Source organism: Aythya ferina (assembly GCF_964211825.1).
Source record: "Aythya ferina genome assembly, chromosome: 15".
In the NCBI taxonomy this organism is placed as follows: Eukaryota; Metazoa; Chordata; class Aves; order Anseriformes; family Anatidae; genus Aythya; species Aythya ferina.
In genome coordinates, this window is record NC_140314.1 from 16835902 (window position 1) to 16856304 (window position 20403).

The window sequence follows — 20403 nt, forward strand, 5'->3', positions numbered from 1 at the left end:
GCTTTGTGGACAGGGAGCAGCAGTGGTGCAGACTAGAGCTTGCCAGAGGCAGGTTAGAACAAGCAGCTGCAATTTCAGCAGCCAGTTTAACCAAACTAAACTTAACCAGTAAGAGCACAAGCCCAGCTCTGCAGTGGCTGCATGCATAATTGAGTTTTCTTGGTGGCTCTTTGTTGCTAGGGCATGGCTCTGTATAACTCCAGCAAGGGAGTGTGCACAGGGATCCTCATGCCCCCCAGACTCTGCAGAGAAAGCACGTATACTTCTCGTTTCTTCCTTTGAAGGGTAAGAGGTAGGATGTGCAGTATTCATTGCTAATTCCATTTGGTTTGAAAATACATTCTCGGGGCAGCAGGTGTGTTTCAGGTGCATCATTAACACTGACAATTAAGAGGTAAGCATTTACACCAGGTCTGTGCCATGGGTAGAACAACCATTGATGTGCCAAAACTAAAGCAGTTCTCAGGGTATCTGAAGTAGCTAGCCAGAATAGCTGGTTTTCTAATAGTGAAGGTACCAGCATGGTTCACTCCAGTGTGTACTCTTGCCATGAAAGGATTAAGAGAAGTTTCACACTGAAGTCTGTGCAGATCTGGTGTGTTATGCAAATGTTTGTGGGCCTGTGTCTCCAGACCCTGGGAAAAAGCACTTTTCCTTCATGGAGCCATGGGCAGTAACGAAGCAAAAATTGCTCTGCTCTTCTAGGTGAGGTTTTCCAGGTTTCTCCTCAACAGCCACTTCTTGCTCCTTTGAGTAATTCTGCAGCAAGGGTGAGAGCAGGCTTTGGCACAGCTGGCTGTAAAAACTGTGTGGTAACAGCTAGGTGAGTGTCAGCCACTGTAAGTCCCTGAAGTGCACTGGGCAGTGCTGTGCGATGTTGAACAGTAGTGCAGACAGGCTGCTGAAAACAGGGTGAAAACAGCTGAAAATAGCATTGCTTTAGCTGTATGGATAGATTGCTTTTACAGGCAGCCAAAGGCACCACAAACCAAGATGCTGATTTGATTTGTGCCTGTAAATGTTTTTAGCCAGCTAGCCAACATCTCCTGTGATATAGTAAAATGTTGCGTATCATAAAGGATGCCTGTGGGCAGTTGGCTTGGGATTCTACCTGCTGGGTTTGGCCAAGCTGCTGTTGCTCCCCGTTGGTGGGCCAGCCCTGTGGGTGCTGCTTCTTGTCTTCCCTTCAGCCAAGGCATCTGGTGGAGCTCTCCAGCCAGTCCTTCCTGATCTCAGAGCACTGGGACTGGGAACACTCCCTGGCGCCAGTGGGGCAGCAGCAGTATTGCTAATGCCACTTACGGGTTAGGATCACTGAGGTTTAGGGAATGCTGATGCTGCAGGAGAGAGTGGCCCAGACAACAGAGGTCAAAACAAAAGCATCGAATAATAATGCAACTAATGGCGATAATGCAAAAAACACAGCAGCATAGAGCTCAGTTTTGGCTCTAAAACACATACCGAAATTCTTGGTTAACATTTAATGAACTCATTGTACAGGCTGAAGTCACAGCAGCATCTGCAGCACCGGGGTACCACAAACCGCCTGGCCATGGGGCAGGATTATGGCAGCTGCAGAGCCCTTCCCAGAGGCACAGTGGTGCCGGTGTGTTTGGCTCCCTGTGCCTGCCTGAGTGCAGGCAAACAGACACTGCAGATACAAATGAAACTCCTGATCCCATTTTCATGTTTACCTTGCTTTCCTGTATGACGTGTTTGTAAATGCTTGCTAGTTGAATGCAGCCAGTACTAGGCAGGAACATGAGGGGTCACGTACACATTCCTGGCATGGATTCAGGGCTGAGACAGTTATAGGTGGAGCTGGCTGAGATAGCTGCAAGTACAAGTTTCACAGACTTCTCTCAGAACATTGCCTGCAGGGCACAGATGTGATATGAGGGGATGAACGCTCCTCTCTGTTGCATGTTTGTAGTAACATGACTGTTTTTGTTTCTGAAGCCCAGTTTTTAAAATAATGTTGCCTCTTCCTTCCACAGTACCTTAACTTACAGCATGGAAGCTGAGGTGCCTTGGTGTGCAGCCCGAGCCCATCTGGATCAGCTGCCTGTGTGATGTATGCCTTTCTTTCTTGTGTACTAAGGCAAAGCACCACACAGATGAACAGGCTGCAAGCGGCATTTTGCAGGGCTCGTTGCAGGATGGCTGTGATCTCAGCAATCGGCAGCGCGCAGGGTGGCTTCTGTGACTATGTTGAAGCCCAGTGCATCAGCCCATGCCACTCAGTGCCCTGTGGTTTCACTGAAGCCCCTTACTCTTGCTGTGCCAGCTCTACTTGGCTGTGAAATCAGCAACTGTGATGGGCTTGTAGGGGCTGGAGAGTCGGGACCTGCTGTCACTCAGTGCCCCAACACCTTCCTGACCATGCTTTGTTCCATGCCCTCTGACCTAGAGATTATTTTTACCACTGACTTTTCTTTGTATAAAGCCTTGGTTTTTTTTGTGCTGAATTTTCTTGTGAATGTTTGTTTCACAACTTTAAGAAATTTCCCTCCAGAAGACAACCTCTGCCTTGTTTATTTAGACATATTTCCCTCCTTTTTTTTTCCGCTTTAAAAATTCCATTCAATATTGTTGGCTTCAATGACAGTAATATAACAGAAAAATCCTTAAAAAATAATAATTAAATAAAAAAAAAAGATGGGGACTCTTATTTGTATAGCGTAGATTGGCCTTAGATTAAACACTCCAGGGTATTTTATATAAGCTTGAATTTCTTTGCATTGGCAACCAATGAAGGACTGCCTTGGTGTTTATAAATCCTCAGAGAACATCCAAACAAAAGTTTAAGCTACTGTGTTGTCCCCTCTACATATTTGTCTAATAGAGATACAGGAATGTTATCTATGTTTTTGAAAATAAAAATCTAAGGGATCAAAGGACATCATAGGAAGAGTGGCTAAACATTTACAGATTTCAGTTGAAAAATAATAAGATCTGTAAAGTCCAAATAGTTAGGAGGGTCTTTCCTTCAACTAATAACATTCAGACCAGTCTGACCTGTGTCTTATTCTCCTGACTAAGTTATAATAGAAGGTTTGTTTTATAGCATGGTTTTCAGCAGGCTTGAGGCCAGAGAACAGATTTGAACTGGTAACATGTAATAAGGAGGCAGTGGTGGTTTTATGCCTTGAGAAAATACAGCAAGCATGTTCTTACATGCTGTGGGATCATAACGCAGGGATACTAAAATTTCTGCCATTCCTTAACACTTCAAAGCAATGTGCAGTAGAAGAAAGATCTGCTGTTTTGCATTGCCTATAAATTTAAACGTTTTATTGTATGGTAAAGCATTTATCTATTTGTCCCTTGGTAATTTATATTTCATTGTTGGAATTGGTTGTAACTTTACTATAAGAATTGAGTCCATTGGTTTAAAAAAGAAGCCTGTAATAATTTACTCAGGGTGTGTTTCCTTTTTGTAAGAAAGGATTTAAAAAAAAGAAGTAAGAAATTCTTTCACCCACCTCCATTCTTGTGGGGAAAAGAAGGGATTTTATATCTAAGGGATAGAAAGAAATAGTAGGGTTTTGTTTTGTTAGCACTACCACCAGGAGTGAGTTAATTTTTCCTTATGTTTAATTTCAGAGGTTTAACATGAGATGTCCAGGTTGTGGATTGTTTTATTTCCATGTTTCAAGGAACAAAATTCTGAGGATCAGATTCTGAAAAGAAACAAAACAAATAGTTGAATGACAGCCCTGGACTTCAAGAGGACAGACTTTGACCTCTTTGGGAATCCAGTGGTGATATGGCCATGAAGGGAAGGGGGATCATCGGGGTTTTACTGATTTTTTTTTTCTCCCCAATCGTATCAATTCCTCTGAGTTCAAGAATTGTCCATTAAAACGTTCAGGAAATAGATCAAAGGTTGCGGGAGGCCTGTACACATAAACAAAGAGTTGCTGACAAAACTCAGGCCAAAAAAAAACCAACAACATATAAGAAGTGAAAATGCTGTCAAGTCACACAGGATGAGTACAGAGTCAGTGTCCAAGCATGCAGGGATGGTTAGGAAAACCCAAATCCACCTGCAGCTGAATCTTGCAAGGCACGTGAAGAACTACAAGAAAGGAGCTACAAGTGTATGAGCAACAAAAGGAAAACTAGAGAAAACTTCCCACCTTGTCCTACCTAGTGAAACAAAAATATAGTAATGTTATGGAAAAATGGAATCGTACAACCATATTACCAAACTGTAACTTATATTTGAATGTAATTTCCAAAGTCAGCACTTGTCTCCATAGTTAATATTCCTTCTTTGTCTCCCATTGTTCACACCTTAACATCCTGTGCTGAAAACGCACGCCAAGTCTTACATGGTGAGTAGTTCTACTGGAAAGACTTGTCAAATGAGCACCGTCATGTATATTGACTAGGGACACCATCTGTAAGTTCTGTGGGGAAGGAAACTCTAGCTACACGTGACAAATTTTACTTCCTTGCTGTGATTTCGTAAAATAAAAGGAATAAACTACTGGTAGATCTGGGTAAAATGAGCTGTCTTCAATACATTAATTGTGTTGTGCTGAAGTGGGATTATCAGTAGTGAAAATACTTAGATCCATTGTTCTTTTACTCTGGAGGTTGTGTCCCTAAACTTTTAAGAGTTTAGATAATAGCTTATCTGGAACTAAAAGTATCTAATTGTTTGAAACAGGCAAGGACAGATGTTGGTCTCTTTTGCATTGGTTTATTTGCTATAAAAACAGATCTTATCTTTCAAATTTTATGGATCTGCTCATTAGATCTGTGGGTTTATACATGGAAATCAGTAGATCTGGCTTCTTGAGGTCTGTGGCTGCATGTGAGTACATTAAGGATCCTGTTCATAAGGAGAGAGAGATAAAAAAAAAAAAAAAAAAAAAAAAAGGATGTTTATATATGCTTAAGATATTCTCGGGTTTATCTGGGTGAGTATCTTTATGCTTATTAGAAATGTGTTTCTTATGACGTATTCCCATCATAGCTTCTGTTAACAGCATTCTGGATGCCTTGTGAATTCATTTACACAGTAAATCACTGGCAGAACAAGATGACAATCCAGGTTTTCTGCCTTATCCATCTACCCGGACTTCTAAGAAGCAAATACTGACTTATCTCTCCATCCTCTAAAATTTGGTAGCTGAGATCCAGTCTTTTTGAACTATATAGCTTTATAGCCTAGGCCTATAGAAGTTTCCCCCTTTTCTTAGATAGTATAAAGGACACTGTTTACATTTACAAAGAGGCTATACATTATCAGCACTTAAATATGCTGCATGTATCGGTATCATTAATGAAAGATGTGAACATTTTATTCACTAAGGTTTTTCCACTAGGTTGATATATAGTATACTAGGAAATTATATAAATAATATGTAAATATATATAAAGGTATATATAATATACTAGGTTAATAAATAATAATTTGGGGTATTTAAGGAAGAAAATGATTGTCTACTCTGTTCTTGTTTTTGCAGTACTCAGTTTATTCTTGTCAATGGTCGCTGAATCTCAGAACTACTGTTCTTGTGCAGAATGTAGACCCCTGGTTTTACTCAGTCACTCCTGGGAGGAGTTCGCACTGTTCAAACAAGTTCAGTGTTTGCACTGACTATAAAGTGAGCACTCCACCCAAAAGCAGAGCTGCAGTCTTGGAGAGAACATGACCGAAGAAAGGCACGGTAAGGAGCTGGAATTTATGATGTTCCAAGCCATGGCTCAACCCCAGCATCTCTGTCCCTAAGCCCCCAGATTCACAAATTCAGGGCTTTGATTCAGGCCCGCTTGTCAGTCATGTTGCCTGCTTGCACAAAAAGATTTTTTCCTTTTTTCTTTTTCTGTCAAAAAGTGTTGTAAGAATTCAACTCTCTTAAACGTGCTTTCCTTCTGCTATATGCTTCTTAACTGGGTTCTTGGCATAAGGAGGGGAGAATCTATTTCTAAAGTAGCTGCGTGAACTGGGAAAGCCTCCAACTTCTAGAAATGTATTTAAAGACTTGAAGTTGATCCAAATTTCCAAATAATTTTTACTCTTCTGCTTGGTCAGCTGTCAGTATTTGACAAATAGGGAGGTACTATTGTCAATATTTAACAGCTCAACACATATATTATTGTTCATACATTGTAAGAATAATATAAGAAATGAAAATCAAACACCTACACTTTGGTGGTAACAGAAAAAAAGTGATAAAACCTCCCTTGCTGCCTTACAAAGGCATACATAAGGAGGAAAATGTTAACAGAGGTAACAGTCTTCCCGCTGAGAAACAAAACACAGCCAGATTCCTCATTCCTCTTACCTAAAGGCTTGTCCCAAGGGGAGTCTGCACTTGAAGTTTGTTGTTAAGCATTTCCAAGTAAGAAACAATAAGATATGACTTAATTCAAACCAGATTACCAGAGATGTCTTCTGTAAGAGTCCCTCCTACATACAGTGGCCCCTTGGGCTGCTCTGCAGTCATGTATCACAATATAACCACAAGTTGTGTTTCTGTTTTCCCCATGTTGGGGGGAATTCCTCCCAGGGAGTTGGAGACAGTGTGCGCTACCAGGAATTACCCTAATTTAGAAAATCAAGGTGCAGTGCAGTCAATGTGAGACGCATTTAACGAGTACCAGAGAAGGCACAGATGTCACTTACCAAATGTGTGTTCCAAAATGTTTTCCTGGGATTTTACATATGTAGAAATATTTCACTGTGTAAATAGTTTGACACAATAAGCAGGAGATCCAATTTTATTTTATTTTATTTTTTTAACTGAAGGAATGAAATTTAGTGTGAAACAGCTCAGCCACAGCCACACTCACTGAAAACTGAGGTTAACTTGCAAGGAAGTATCAGCACCACTGGGGTCCGTGATCCTCAGCAATGTTCCTTTTATTGGGTGCTGGATTAAGTCACCACCCACGCAAAACAAAAGGTAAGGAACACAGTCAGTTTATTCAAATCTAGCATTGTTTCAGATTGGGCTTTGGTCCAGCGTAAAAAAAAAAAAAAAAAAAAAAAAAAAAAAAAAAAAAGTGTTTTATGTGTTTCTAGAGCTGTTCTGTAAAGAGGACCTAAGGGAGCAGGAAACAGCTCAGTTACTACAATTGTGCTTTGCTGGTTATGCTGTACTACGTGGGTGTGAGTAAACCCAGTAGAGAAACACAAATAGCAGAAAAACATTTTTATTCCATTTTGTCCAAAAGTCAGATGGTTTTAGCATGAGTTAAAACTAGTTCTTCCTCAAGTCCTTCACTGCACGATCAGTGTTTCAACCTTCACCTGGAAAAGTCTGATCTCAAAGCCCATTCTTCCAAATACTTTCCACTACACTGAGTAGTGCTCTGTTGAGATCTAGAAAGCTGAGAGATCTTGATTTACAGACTGAAGGACAATGACAGTGCAGTCATTGTAGTTACATCATAGTCTGTATGCTGGTTCCATTCCCCCTTCTTTATCTTAACTTTCTCACTGGTGATGATGGAGCAATGGTATTGTCATTGTTCACGAAGTCCTTTGAGATCCACTGCTGGATACTACACATTTCTATAAAGTTAAGACCTTTAGACATCTTTCATGAATAGTTCATGTAAATACACAATATTTTCCTTATGCTTAAAGGTATGAAAGATCAAATTAAAGAAGAAAAAAAAAAAGTAGGGATGAAAAGATTCTCTCTCAGTGAATACAGGCTACATGTGCACCTGAAGTTGTTGCACTGAAATTGTCCTTCAACTTCTACAAATCAAGCTTGTTCGATGTCCTCTAATTCTAAACAAACACCAAATTTATCACTGCTACACAGGAGGAGAGTCGAAGGACAGGGTAAGCATTTAAACACAACTTTACCATACAAGGATTGAAACACAAACAGCACAATATGCCAGACAGTTAAAGCCTGTATTGTACTTACTCCATTGAGAAGTACTACAGCATATTTGTCTATTGCTCTCTCTAGCTAGTAACTCACAAATGTCCTGTAATATTTGTCTGTCTTTTTTAGCATGCTCTGATTCTGTTAGAACAAGTCCACAAGTACACCATAGTGCAGCTTCAGCTAAGACTACGCAGTTGTTCAAAGGAGAGAAGCACAATATTGATTTGGGTTATTTTACTTCTATTGGATTTTGTTACTGGGGGAAAAAAGTTCTCTTCAGAAAATCTTTGCAACTTTTATATTGTGCACAAAAGATATCAAAGTTTACTGCTCAAGTGTAGCCAATGAGGCGTGGGGTGCTGGGGAAAGTTTTGCGCATGTCCATACACTTCTTGTCAATGAAGAAGGAGTTTGCCTTCACAGATATGTCATGTTCTAGCTTTGATTTGTTGGCAAGCAGCATCTGCAGAGTATCACGGGCTTCTTGCAGACGTTTCTTTAAGGTCTGTAAGGTGTCATCTATAGTGTAAACTTCAGTGACAAGCCTGAAAAAAAAGAAGGGGACAGGTTGCTCACGTAACTTTAGCAGTCCCTCACCATGTTCCTTTTTTGACAGTGGACAGGTCAGATTTTGAGGCAGAATTTGAACAGCCTTCTTGGACTGAATTTATACAAAACTAACTTGCATAGCACCTGTAAGTGTGGTTTCTTGCCTGCATTGACCTGCAATAGCCCATGAAGCCACTCTGAATTTTATCTGATACCTCCTCGCTTGCAGACTACTTGTGTAGCCTCTCTAGAGCTAGCATGACCAGGTTGAATGCTTAACATATAGTTCTGAAGTACATGTTTTGGATGGATATATATATGTTTGGGATGTTTATATGTTTGGGATGGATATTACTGGACTCCTTGTAGTTTCTGACAGCTCAAACCTGTGCAGCATGCGTGCTAAATGATCTAGATTTGGTGGAGGAGCATATTAATACAAACAAGAATTACTTATCAGAACAACCACTGAAAGTAGAGCTCTGAAATCAAGATTTTCTGTGATACTAGCCATATTTCTTCCAGTGGCCTATCAACACAGATGTGGCAAAGCTTCTTGTGTAGTCACTGAGTTGATAAATTCTCTTTAATGCTGTCAACTTTGTTTATTATCTAATGTTCTATTAAATGAGCAAAGCACCATAGCCTATTAAAAAAAATAAATACAAATTTCTAGAATCAGCTTTAACTTGTTTTGGGACAGTCCCAGTTGATTTAGCACAGAACAGCACAGAAAAACTAGGCTTTATTAATTTGTTTTCTGTCTAATCCCTTCACTACAAAGTTGGCAGCACACACAGAGAACAAGTGCCAACATCAGCACTTCCTTTTTAAAAAGCAGCAAACTCAGATAACATTTACATGTTACAAAGAAGTGGTTCATTTGATGTTTTCTTTTTCTATTGCAATTGAACTATTAGGCTGAATCTTTGTGCTTTAAACAACAAGAGAAATGCACTTGAATTATTTAAAAGTAAAAAATAAAATCCTTAAAAAGTGAATTAGCAAAAGGTTTTGCTTTCTCAGATAGGAACTTCTCTAAGAAAATATATTTTATTTGAGATGTGAGCTCAACCAAAAACTGCAATAGAAATAAAAGCATCCATGTTTCAAATACCCTCTGTCAGAATTTCCACCACTAACTGCGGTTATGATGAACATAACATACAAAGATTTGGATCAACTAAAGCATCCAAAATAATTTGGCCTGGACTGGGGAGCTGTGGCATAACAAAATTCACATATGTTGGAGGAAGGAGAATAGGATACACTAATAATCTGTTGTTATAACTGTGTCTAGTAAACAGCATACTTGTACAAAAATTGGTGTTGAAATATTAGAAATCATATCAGGCTGTTGGCGAACTTGTGTGTAGAATAAACCTAAAATACTTCTGAATACCTGCACAACTGCTTGCAAAGTTTTTATATAACCTGTAAGCTGGTAGGAGTTGGAATGATTCAGAACACCTATATATATATTCAAGAATTTCACATTTATGTCTTTTCACTCTAGTTTAAGAAAATATTCAAAGACATTCTGATTTACAGTAATTTCAGATGAGGCTTGTGAACTTTTTCAAACAGGACCCTTTGGAATGTCAACAGCATCACTGGCACTTGTGGGAAGGAAGAGGAATAATGTGACTCTGCTTCAGCACACTTTTGATCCCAGTTTGGACAAGTTTTGTATCTTCGATATATGCAGTCCTGCTGAATAGATTGATATCAATCCTACTGCTGCAGACATTTTTGTGGAAGAGATTGTCAGGGGGAAACAGGAAGAGAACAAGACTCAGTGAGTAAGGACTGAAACTGTATTATTTAAGGCTGTCTTGTTGGTGGTGTTGTTTTTTTTTTCTTTTTTCTTGTTGTTAAATAAAAAGCTGACACTAGTTTATTTCCATACCTAATTGATGGTGCAGCAGTAACTGAAGTTGTGAGTGATCTGCTCCCAGAGTAAAGATAAGTGCTGAGTTTATGCTATAGTGCCTAGATCAGAAGTTCTTATTTTTTCACAGCTGAATTCCTGCATCTAGAACAGGCATGATTTGTGTGATATAAAAGGACACATAAATAAAACTACCCAAATGGATATAAAAGACTTCATATCCAAAACAATATTTTATGAGAATGGATTTGGAAAGCAGAGCATTAAGTTGAAGGAATCTAATATGTGGATACACCAAAGGAAATGTCAAGATCTGATTAAGAAGTTATGAAGCTGAAAAAAATAGATATTGCATTCTACAATTTATGGGCTAAGAAGTTGGAAGAAAAAGTGAAAAGATGCCAGTACAATAAACTATGATTCACTGCCATTTCCTTGTTTGAATAGAAGGTTTTTGAGCTGATAAAACATGTTTAGGAACAGTAATATAAATACTCAGCTTAAACACTATGTACTTTATTAATCTTACTGTATATGAACCTGTTGTATGCAGTAGGATTTTGTTAGAGACAAATGCCAAAAGGGACTAGCTTCCTACTTTCTGGAAAAATATGCAAAAATTCTTGTACTGGACTGTGAAATTCACTCCATCTATGGCAGGAACCCTGCTGCAGTATTTCTTGAGAAAACCCCCACAGAATATTTTGGAGACAGTATTTTAAATAAGATATACTTGATAGGGTTCTCTTGGACACTAACGTGTCGGGAGGGAGGGAGATAAACAGGATTAAATTTCAGAAGAAGCTTCCTTCATTAGGGAGGGAAGACTAGTGTCTTGGACACCTTCTTGTATATCCAGGAGGACACAATACACACTGTTCAATGTACTATAGCACAAGGATCACCAAGCTGATGCCAACATATGTTGGAAAGGCCCTACAGCTACGTGACCAAAATGCATGCTAGATGAGCTAAAGTGTCCAGAGATGATACTGGAATCACCATATGGTTGGATAAAAGTACTGAAAATGAGTTCAGGCAGTAAGAGTTGCTGCCTCATTCTTATTTGCAATTAACTTTTAAAGGAGCTTGACCATTAGATAACTTTTGTATCAAGACAGAATTTTGTCTTGGAAAACATGTTTCTAAAATAAGGTATTTCCTGAATTGAAATCTTGGTGTTTCATCCTGAATGGAATTAAAATCAATTAATAAATCCCACTCAGGCATGAGACTGAAACCCCAAGCATATGAACCACCAACAAGCAAATGAACTCCAAAGTGTCCTTGGAAAGGGTCTCTAAAGGCACACGCACGTAACATTTGGCCCATTACTTCAACATAGATACTTGGATTTTAGTTTGTTTTTCCAGAGTTTCTATCGTCACATAATGAATACAATTCTAATCCTGTTGAACAATTTCATTGTTGCTAAATCTCTCTTTCTTGAGTAGCTGACTGAGGAGGGGATGGAGTGGTCTGGCCTCTACTTACTGGTACTGAGGTTCATCACGGCAGAGCTCTATATTGGGTCGTTTAGTTCTCGTCTCCAGGCGTGTCTGAGCCACTTTCAGAGGGTACTCCTTTGCCATTATGGATCTCTCCAATAGCATGATTGTATCTTCTGTCTGGAAGATTTCTTGAAGTACCTGAAAAAGCCGAACATTTTTGTAAGCCTCGTGTGCATACGAAACCATAACTCCCCCCTGCTTTAGACACTCCTATTGGAACTGCTTCGATTCTGGCATGTCACTTCCCTTTAATTTAAGGGAGGAGATTGCTGTAATCTCACAGTAATCAGATGTATCTGTATAATTTGTTGGCTTGATCTTGCCATTTTTTACAAAGGTTATACAGCAATCACAGTTCTTAGAAGAGCCAGAGGCCATTAAATGCCATTAAAGCATGTAATGATGTTGTTCCTTGAAAGATGGATAGCAACACTGGGCAATATTTATGCTAAGAAATGCAACTTTGTTTGCTGTTATAACATTACGGAATTTTAATGCAAACTGGAATATAACTATATAACAAGCAGGAGAAGCACTGAATTCTTGTGAAAGGGAATTGTGTGTGTGTGTGTGTGTGTGTAAAGCCATTTTCATAGAGGCAATGTTTATAGCTCTAAATAGACTCATTTCCATTTTTACTTCATTATCTACTTTTTCTACTAAATAAAATAACTGCTGATTGACCAGGGACCATTTTGCAGCATTAAAATTTCAACAAACTGCCACTTTCATTCAAACTTTCATTCAATTCTTATTTCCTTTTGCCTCATAAAAATTCAAAAGCCATCAAATACGTGCTCTCTGAAATTGTTTCATATTCCAAGTATTTTGAGGACATCTGCTGCAAGAATATATAAGCACAAATAATATTTTCATACTGAAACTAACTTCTGAAAGTTTTGCAAACACACTGGGAACTCTAAAGGGAAGAACAGCTTGCTTTAAAAGCTTATTTTCTCTAAATGGGAAAGGTATGGAGTGAAACATCATCAAAAAGAGGCCCACAGAATTAGAATAGCATAGTTTTAGTTGCAGAGTATATTATCATATACTTTATGTTATTCCTTAGGGTACTGTAACTGCTCTTTCCGTTCTTTTCCATACTGATGGAAACACACAAACTGCAAGGGGAAAGCTTTTCTCAGTCATAAAAAGAGAGAGAGGGATTAAAACATTTATATTCAGGTAACATTCCCTAGCCAATTGATTATTACATTACTTTAATTTACCACAATTAATTACAGCCAACATAGTGAACAAGTTCAAGTTTTTCCTGTAGACAGGTTTAAAATGGAAGAGAACAAATTGAACTGATGTCATTTCTCAGCCAGTCTACTAAAATCAATGCAACTTGAATTTCAACAACCACTAAAAATGTCATAATGCTATTTGAGTTATGCTGCTGTTCGGATCTTGCCTATGTGCTCAGTTGTACCGTGTTATCTAATGATGTATGTAGTTTAAAAACACAATTAGTTCTTGCTGCTGAAAAGTTAGTTATAGACAAAACCCAAAGGGCTAAGGATGCCAAGAGCCTGCACCCCAGGCCAAATCCTTAAGAGCTTGTTGGTGATGTGTAGTGGGGCAAGGCAAGAGACCTGGCTAGCACTGTGCAAACCAGTTCGCCCTTTGCAGTAACGCCACTTTCCAATGGCAGCCTATGAATATGCCTGTTGTGATTTAAAGGCAGCAAGTGTCTCCTCACTGAGTCTTTTGGGTCTCATTTGGGTTCTCACTGAGCAGGCTTGAGAACATCTTCACCTGAAAGAAGCCTTTACTGCATACAGACTGCTGGGGAAAAGGCTGGTTTGTTATGAAAGGAACACAGTACGAAAGAAAACGAAGTTCAGAGTAGTAAATCTCTCCCTGTAGTTTCATTCTACACCAGTTCTTTCTTAATTAAATAATCACTGTAAGTAAGCTGTGTTTTACAGGGAATACAAAGCACACTGGTACGGGAATACGCAGGTAGGCCAGTGTGCTTGGGTAGCTATTTGAGGAGCTACTTATGGTCAGAGTGCATTGTTAAATATGTTGTTTTCTAACTTTTTTACAGTTCTACCAGTTACATACACAATTTTCTGTAGTTAATATATATATACACATATATAAATAAACTTAGGTGCCTTCATTATGCAGAAAGTCATCTTTTTTTTTTTTTTTTTCCCTGAAAACACAAAGGCTTTGGGTCTTCTGCTGCTTAGAAGTAGAATTAGAGTAGCTTGTGCTGTTGCCAGAACTTCACTCTTTAGCAATTTGCTAAGAGTATCCTCTGTTTGCTCATTTGTACATGATGAAGGTGAGATATAGTCCCCAGGTAGGCTGCTGGCAATTAAAGGGATGTTGGGGAGCTCTTACAAGCTTGTCGGTCCTAACTGTTGTTCACATCTTTCACCTTCATTGCCAACCAAAATATCAACCTGTGGGGACATACCAAGGCTGAGAGGAAAGAATAGGCAATGTGTTTAGAGGTCACCCACTGCTGAGCCAGGGCCCTCCTTTCCTGTGTTTATCTTACAGCTTCTCTCACTGCTATGGAGTTTCCCATGCTACGCCTTGCTGCGTGTAGGGGGCTGAGTCCACTGTGCTGGTCTTCTGGTACCTGCAGTGAGGGTATTGCCTCTCACAGTCATTCTGCTTACAATTTATAGTAAACATCTTCCAATTTACAGTAAATTGTAAGTAGATTTTCTTTCTAATAATAAAGTGTAAATCAAAGTAAAAGCAATGGAACAAAGTCACACACATCTCCTCAGCCTGGTAAGAACAGGGCAAAGTTATGTTTCAATTTAAGAAACAATTGGGTGAATATTTGTTTTCTACCTATAATGAAAGAGAGGGGGGATTTGTGTTCTCAGTCCTGATTCTGAGTAAGACCTCTGTGGTTTACACTTTGAGCTTTGTTGGTGGTAACGTTTTCTCTCTTTGGCATCAGGTGGAAATCCACTTTTGTGGGGGAAATCTGTCAGTGAAACAGAGCAATTAAAGCTACCTAGAGCACTTCATTAGAAATGAACTGTGTCTGTGAAAGCAGCTCCCGCAGACCAATGTAGCAGTTTAGAAATGTGCTCATGTTATAGTACCTATGTAATATAGTCACTGTGCTGCTACCTTGTCTCATGACAGCATGAATCAAAATGCCATTTATTCAGGTAGTGGAGTGAAGTTACAAGCTATTTTGTGGGTAATTAATGCAAGTTGTTCTGAGCAAGTTAAAGAAGTGTAAGGAGATAAAAAGAACATTTTCTGATATATTTTTTTCTGCCCTCTCTCTCGTAAGTATCTCATGTATATTCTATACATTGAAGGAAAACAGGAAGCCCTCAAAGGGGACTCAGCATGTGCTCAGAAACACTAACTGCAGCAAATTCTGGAAGCAGTATCCAAATTTATATAGAAGACCAGGGAAGAAATTTAGTAGTCTTCTGTATTTCAGGTAACAGTAATCATTATTTGGGCTATAGCAAACAATGGCAAGTCTATTAATACATGATAGTGCTTCTGTTACGGCTTGGTGCCCTTTACTCTTGCCTTCTGCATGTCTGAAACGGTAAATTACATTAAGATGTAGGAGGAACAAGCCGATTCTAGTACATACCATACTGAGCAGATTGCCCATGTATAATCTATCCTCAGTCCCTTAGGAGTGCCATTTTCAAGTTCACCTAGCAGAAAGAACTTTACAAGAGAGGCTTTCCGAAGCCACACTTCTCTTGAATCCTCTTCTCATGCATTCATATGGCCACAGTGCAAGTACAACCACCAAACCACAAACCCATGTATTTTGATTTCAGTACTAATGTTTCAGGTGTGTGAATGTTGGTATTCATCAAACCTGAGATTTGTTTCTGTCCCTTCACAGCACCTACTGTGCTTTGAGTTTGCATCTGGCTGGACCTTGTTGCCCGCTACACATGTAAAAAACACCTTGGTGATATCTTAGTGATAGAGAGGCAGGAGATTGTATAGTCCTTTCTTTTTAGAATACTAACACATAAAACTGGCATAGGACAAGAGTCTTCTTGTATCTAGTCATATTTAGTGACTCAAAGTATTTAAAGCTTGCACAGCCTACAAATTCACACAATGTTTATGTTTGAGAAGGGCAAGCGCATGAGTCTAAATAGAAAATATTTCCCTTTATTGAAAATCTGGTAATTCATAAGTTGTGAAAAAAGAGCTTTTATCTGAGTCACAGAGAATTCAGTTGTATATCCAACCCTTGTAATGTTGTTTCTGCATAATGCATAGTAACTACAGAATACCCTCATGCCACAGGACTTCAGGACACTAAAGCACCTTGTGCTTATAATAATGCCAGCGGTCCACAAAAGCTTTATGCACAACCAAGGCAAATGATGAGTGCTACTGAGCAAATCCTAGTCATTTGCTTAAAAAAAAAAAAAAAAGTTTAAACCTGCCTGTGAACTTAAAATTCAAATGTTAAACTATGCAGCCATCTTTAAATCCTGCCTGGCTGCCTATAAGTGGATGTGGTTTAGATTCATTGTGTGTTCTCTTTTTTTTCTTACTTTTTTTTTTATTATTTTTTTTTAAGTGCTGTCAGTTGAGACCTACAGACTAAAATGCCCTCAGGGGAACCACCTACAACACATCACAGAAGCCTTGTACTAACAATTTTTGATTATTCATTCGGGCTACACATTGGATAAAATGATTTAGATAATCTACTCTACATAAACGGATTGGTGGGGAGGATCACCAGATAGTGCTGCACCAGCCTACGTCATTTCTGGATGACCTCCAAAGGCAAGGAGCAAAAACAACAAATGCTGAGCAGTGTGTTCTTAAGAGAGCATGGTGAGGGACTGGCTCAGGCAGCTGTCCATCCGGAAACCTTCCCTTCCAGGACATGAGGAAAGTTTTGTGCTGCAGCATTCTTGAGAGCTTTCAGAAAACTGCTCTCCTGCCACTCTCTCACTTCACCAAGGACGTGAATTTTCATAGGCTGAGTACACAGAAAGACTGGGAGAAAGAGGCACTAAAGTCACACGTGTTTCATCTTGTAATCAGGATAGTCATATGGACAACACAAGCATCTTTAAAATGCTATGGTCTGACAGTTATCATTACTCCTTTTTGCTTCTGAAGTTTACTCAGTGTTTGGTAGCTGAATGCAAAAAGCAGCAGCTACATAATATGGTGGGAGGCAGCTGCCTCCTACTTTTGTAAATTCCTTTATATTTAATATTGTGTATCTCACTTTTAAAAACTTTTTTCATCCACATTTCCATATTTCAATCAATTAATTCTTTAAAATTTTTAAGTTTATTGTAAGTTATCATATTTAAATAGTGTAAATGTGGCTGATTCATTTTAGAGCACATGAGCACATTATTTCATATTAAAGCTATGTTATCTTTCAATCTTTGGATTACAAGTGTAACCCAGATCTCAAATGTGAAATGCATTAGAATAATTTTTACTGTCATATGATAGCCAAATTCTTAATAGACATTACCATGTTCTTTGCTCTGGTGTTTAGGGTTTATTTCTTTTGAAGCTTAATTGCAGGTCATCATTTTATGATTTATAAAGTTTTGTTTGTTTGTTTGTTTGTTTGTTTAATTCAGATGATGGTAAGAAATAGTCCGGGAATCATTTAACAAAAGAAAACAAACATTTAATAGTCACATTTCTCAACAGAATGTAATATCAGGAGGTAATGACTCAACTAGTTTAACTGTATTTTAGAAAAGTTAGAATCATTTTGAGCAGTGGTTTTGTGCATTTTTTGTGTATATTTGTATGGGATGTCTAAATGCCACAGTTAAGAGAAGCAGCTGATTAGTTTGGGCCCTAGGAAAAGATCTTCAAATCAATGCATTGCACAATTCACCAGGGACATCAAGAGTCTCCACTGGATTGGTCTGTGCTTGGGAATACTGCAAGTTTTTATTTATAAAGCTTCATAACAATGGGAATAGGGATGGCATAAGTACAGTCAACAAATCTGAAAGCTAAAGCATACTTTAAACATCATGTGTGCCAAAGGAAACATACAAAATTCCCAACATTTTCTTTACCTTGTCTTAAACATAACATTTTCACAGAAGAGATAGAGAAGGGGAAAAAAAAAAAAAAAAAAAAAAAAAAAAAACTATTAGAATGTAAATACTACTTATAGAACAAAGAAGTCATTAAATACATATCTGGATATTTAATCAGTGTCCTTACAATCAGTTTCTGCATGGTTTACCCGTCTACCCCGTACATATTGAAAGAGGACCAGGAAATCTGAGCCTTTCATATATTTATTGAAACAATTTCCAACCCTCTAAAAAGCCTCCTTCCACTGAATTCATATATGCATTTTTTAATTTTTATCCTTGAGAATAATCCAATCAATTTCACACTTATATGCAGTTTCTATTTAACTTTTCCACTGTCCCTAAAATGTACAAGATGTTTATTTTAAAACAGCTTTATTTAAATTAAAGGGGGAAAAAAGTATGGGATCATTTAACTTGGCCTGGATTTGCAAAAATATTTTCAAAATAACAGAGGAAGACATAACTATACACAAGAAAATGCTTAACTATTTGTATACATCATTGCTATATGCTTAACTATTGAAGGAGAACAATAAGGCTCAGAAGTTCTGTCATATTTTTCTACAATTTTACACTGTTTCATACCTTCGGATGCTGCGGGACCAGCATTTTAGGCGTATCATAAAATACTCTATTATTAATGTGGTTTTGCTAAACCTGGTCAAAATAACAATTAAATATGCAGTTTGAGTCTTGTGCACACCATTCTGTCTCAAGTTACTTCATCTGAGAGAAGTGTACACATCCCTTTAATAGAGAAAAGATGCCTCTAGACAGAGATGATGCCAGAGAGAGAAACCGCTATGGCTCGTGCAGCTACTGATTCTTGTTAGAAATGAGATTCTTTGTAGTCATTAAGAAACGTAAACCCCCTCACACTAAGCTATGTTGTCGATGCTTGTCTCATGATCTTTAAAGCCTGAAAATGCTTCTTTTCTAGACAAGCTACTGCATACACTCATCTCTTGTTTTGGTACAAGACAGCCCTTTCTGAGAATAAGGAACAGTTTTATAAACATATATGAGCACTGCTGCCTTGAACTAAATCCTGTTTCCTCTGGAAGCCTATATGAATTGCCTGAGTGCAGATGGGCTGCAGGGGAGGGAGCAGTAGTAGTAACAACCACCTCTGTTTCTCATATTTAAATGTCACAGCAGAAAAATGTTGTCTTCTATATCAATGTCAGAAAAAGCTTGTTTTCATTCAATCCAGGCTGCCTGTACTTGGCAGCTGGAAGTGTGTCTCTTGGTGTGAGATTTTGCAAATAAAGGCACATGGATTCATGATAACCTGAATGCATCCTGATGAGCAATCGCTCTCATTTGATTATGCTTATTCTAGCCTACCTCATTTCATGTTCCCCTTAGGCTATTCCATGAAGTGGAGCATTGCTGCATGGCATGCTGAGAAGCCAGGATTCTCCACTTGCCCAGAGTTAGTACTCTGGTCTAGTCTACGCAAGTCTTTATGATTTTGTGAGATGACGCAACCATTTTAGGAGACAGAAATCTACTTTTGTTTTCAAGTTAGTGCCTTAGTTTGCACCTGTAACTTCTCGGTTTGTAGGTAACAGTCTAATGTGTATGTAGTCCCAGCTTAAATAATTATTTCCTCCTTCAAACAGGTTTTTCCAGGCAAGTTTGAGCTGCTTACACCAACCAGCACACACCTTCCCAACCAATTCTGAGTCACTCTTCGTTAATCGTCCAACAGGTTCCAATATTAAACAATAAGCTTAAGTGTATACCCAGCCACCAGGAACAGGCACGAGTAACTGTAAGTGACTCAGGTTTTAAGACATAAAATAAGGAAGAGAAGAAAGTGGCAAAAAAAACATGCATAAAATTTACGTGAGGATACATCAGGGTCTGAGATGAATGCCTTACGTGGGGAGAGTGCCATGGGGAAGGTGCTCCCTCTCCTATATGCGTGCTCCTGCTCACAGCCCTGCCTCCCCTCTCCTTTATGCAGCTTGGGTGGGCACTGCCTGTCTGACTTCAGGAGTTCTTTATGGCCCTGTTCAGAGCAAGGCCTTTTCAACAGCCATAGGCAGGCTCCTCTTAGAATTTCACAGATGCGTATTTTGAAAATTCTTTCAGAGGCTGGTAGTCAGTTCCTTGTTCTACTGCCACTGAGGTTTTCCTGGTTTTCATCCTGTGTTTTATGCTAGTTATATATGTAAGTAGGTTTATTCTTTGAATTAGAAGTAAATGGTTTGAGTATAAAATGTATTCCATATTTTTGTCTAGCCACCATATAAACATATTCAGTAGTTGCTAAGACAGGAAAGGTTGGTTGATTTAATTTATAAATAAATTTAAATGTAATAAAAAATACTGTGTGAGGGATGGAACGTCTGAGAGGGTGACCTGCTTAAGAGATGGAGTAACTTACTAAAAAAGAATTCTGTAGGTTCTTCAGGTATAGAGTAAAATATATCAAGCAAAAAGGCAAGAGTTAATTTCCATCATATGTTGATGTAGTACACTGACTTTTCAGACCCTAGGGGTTA

At 38.6% G+C, this 20403-nt stretch overlaps 1 protein-coding gene and 1 long non-coding RNA gene across 4 annotated transcripts in view; one reads left to right on the top strand and one right to left on the bottom strand.

The window, feature by feature from the left end:
* LOC311445147 overlaps positions 1-20403 on the top strand; it is an 84181-nt gene that overhangs the window by 60345 nt on the left and 3433 nt on the right. For all 3 annotated transcript variants that reach the window (XR_014698237.1, XR_014698238.1, XR_014698239.1), the window contains 3 exons: positions 5481-5684; positions 6767-6923; positions 10002-10216. This is a non-coding gene — a long non-coding RNA (uncharacterized lncRNA). The remainder of the gene's footprint in view (positions 1-5480; positions 5685-6766; positions 6924-10001; positions 10217-20403) is intronic.
* TEKT5 (tektin 5) overlaps positions 7005-20403 on the bottom strand; it is a gene marked incomplete at its 5' end in the record, with an annotated part of 30422 nt that continues 17023 nt past the window's right edge. The window contains 2 exons of the mRNA XM_084536895.1: positions 7005-8410; positions 11800-11954. Coding sequence (XP_084393021.1) covers positions 8197-8410; positions 11800-11954 — 369 coding nt within the window. The 3' untranslated portion in view covers positions 7005-8196. The remainder of the gene's footprint in view (positions 8411-11799; positions 11955-20403) is intronic.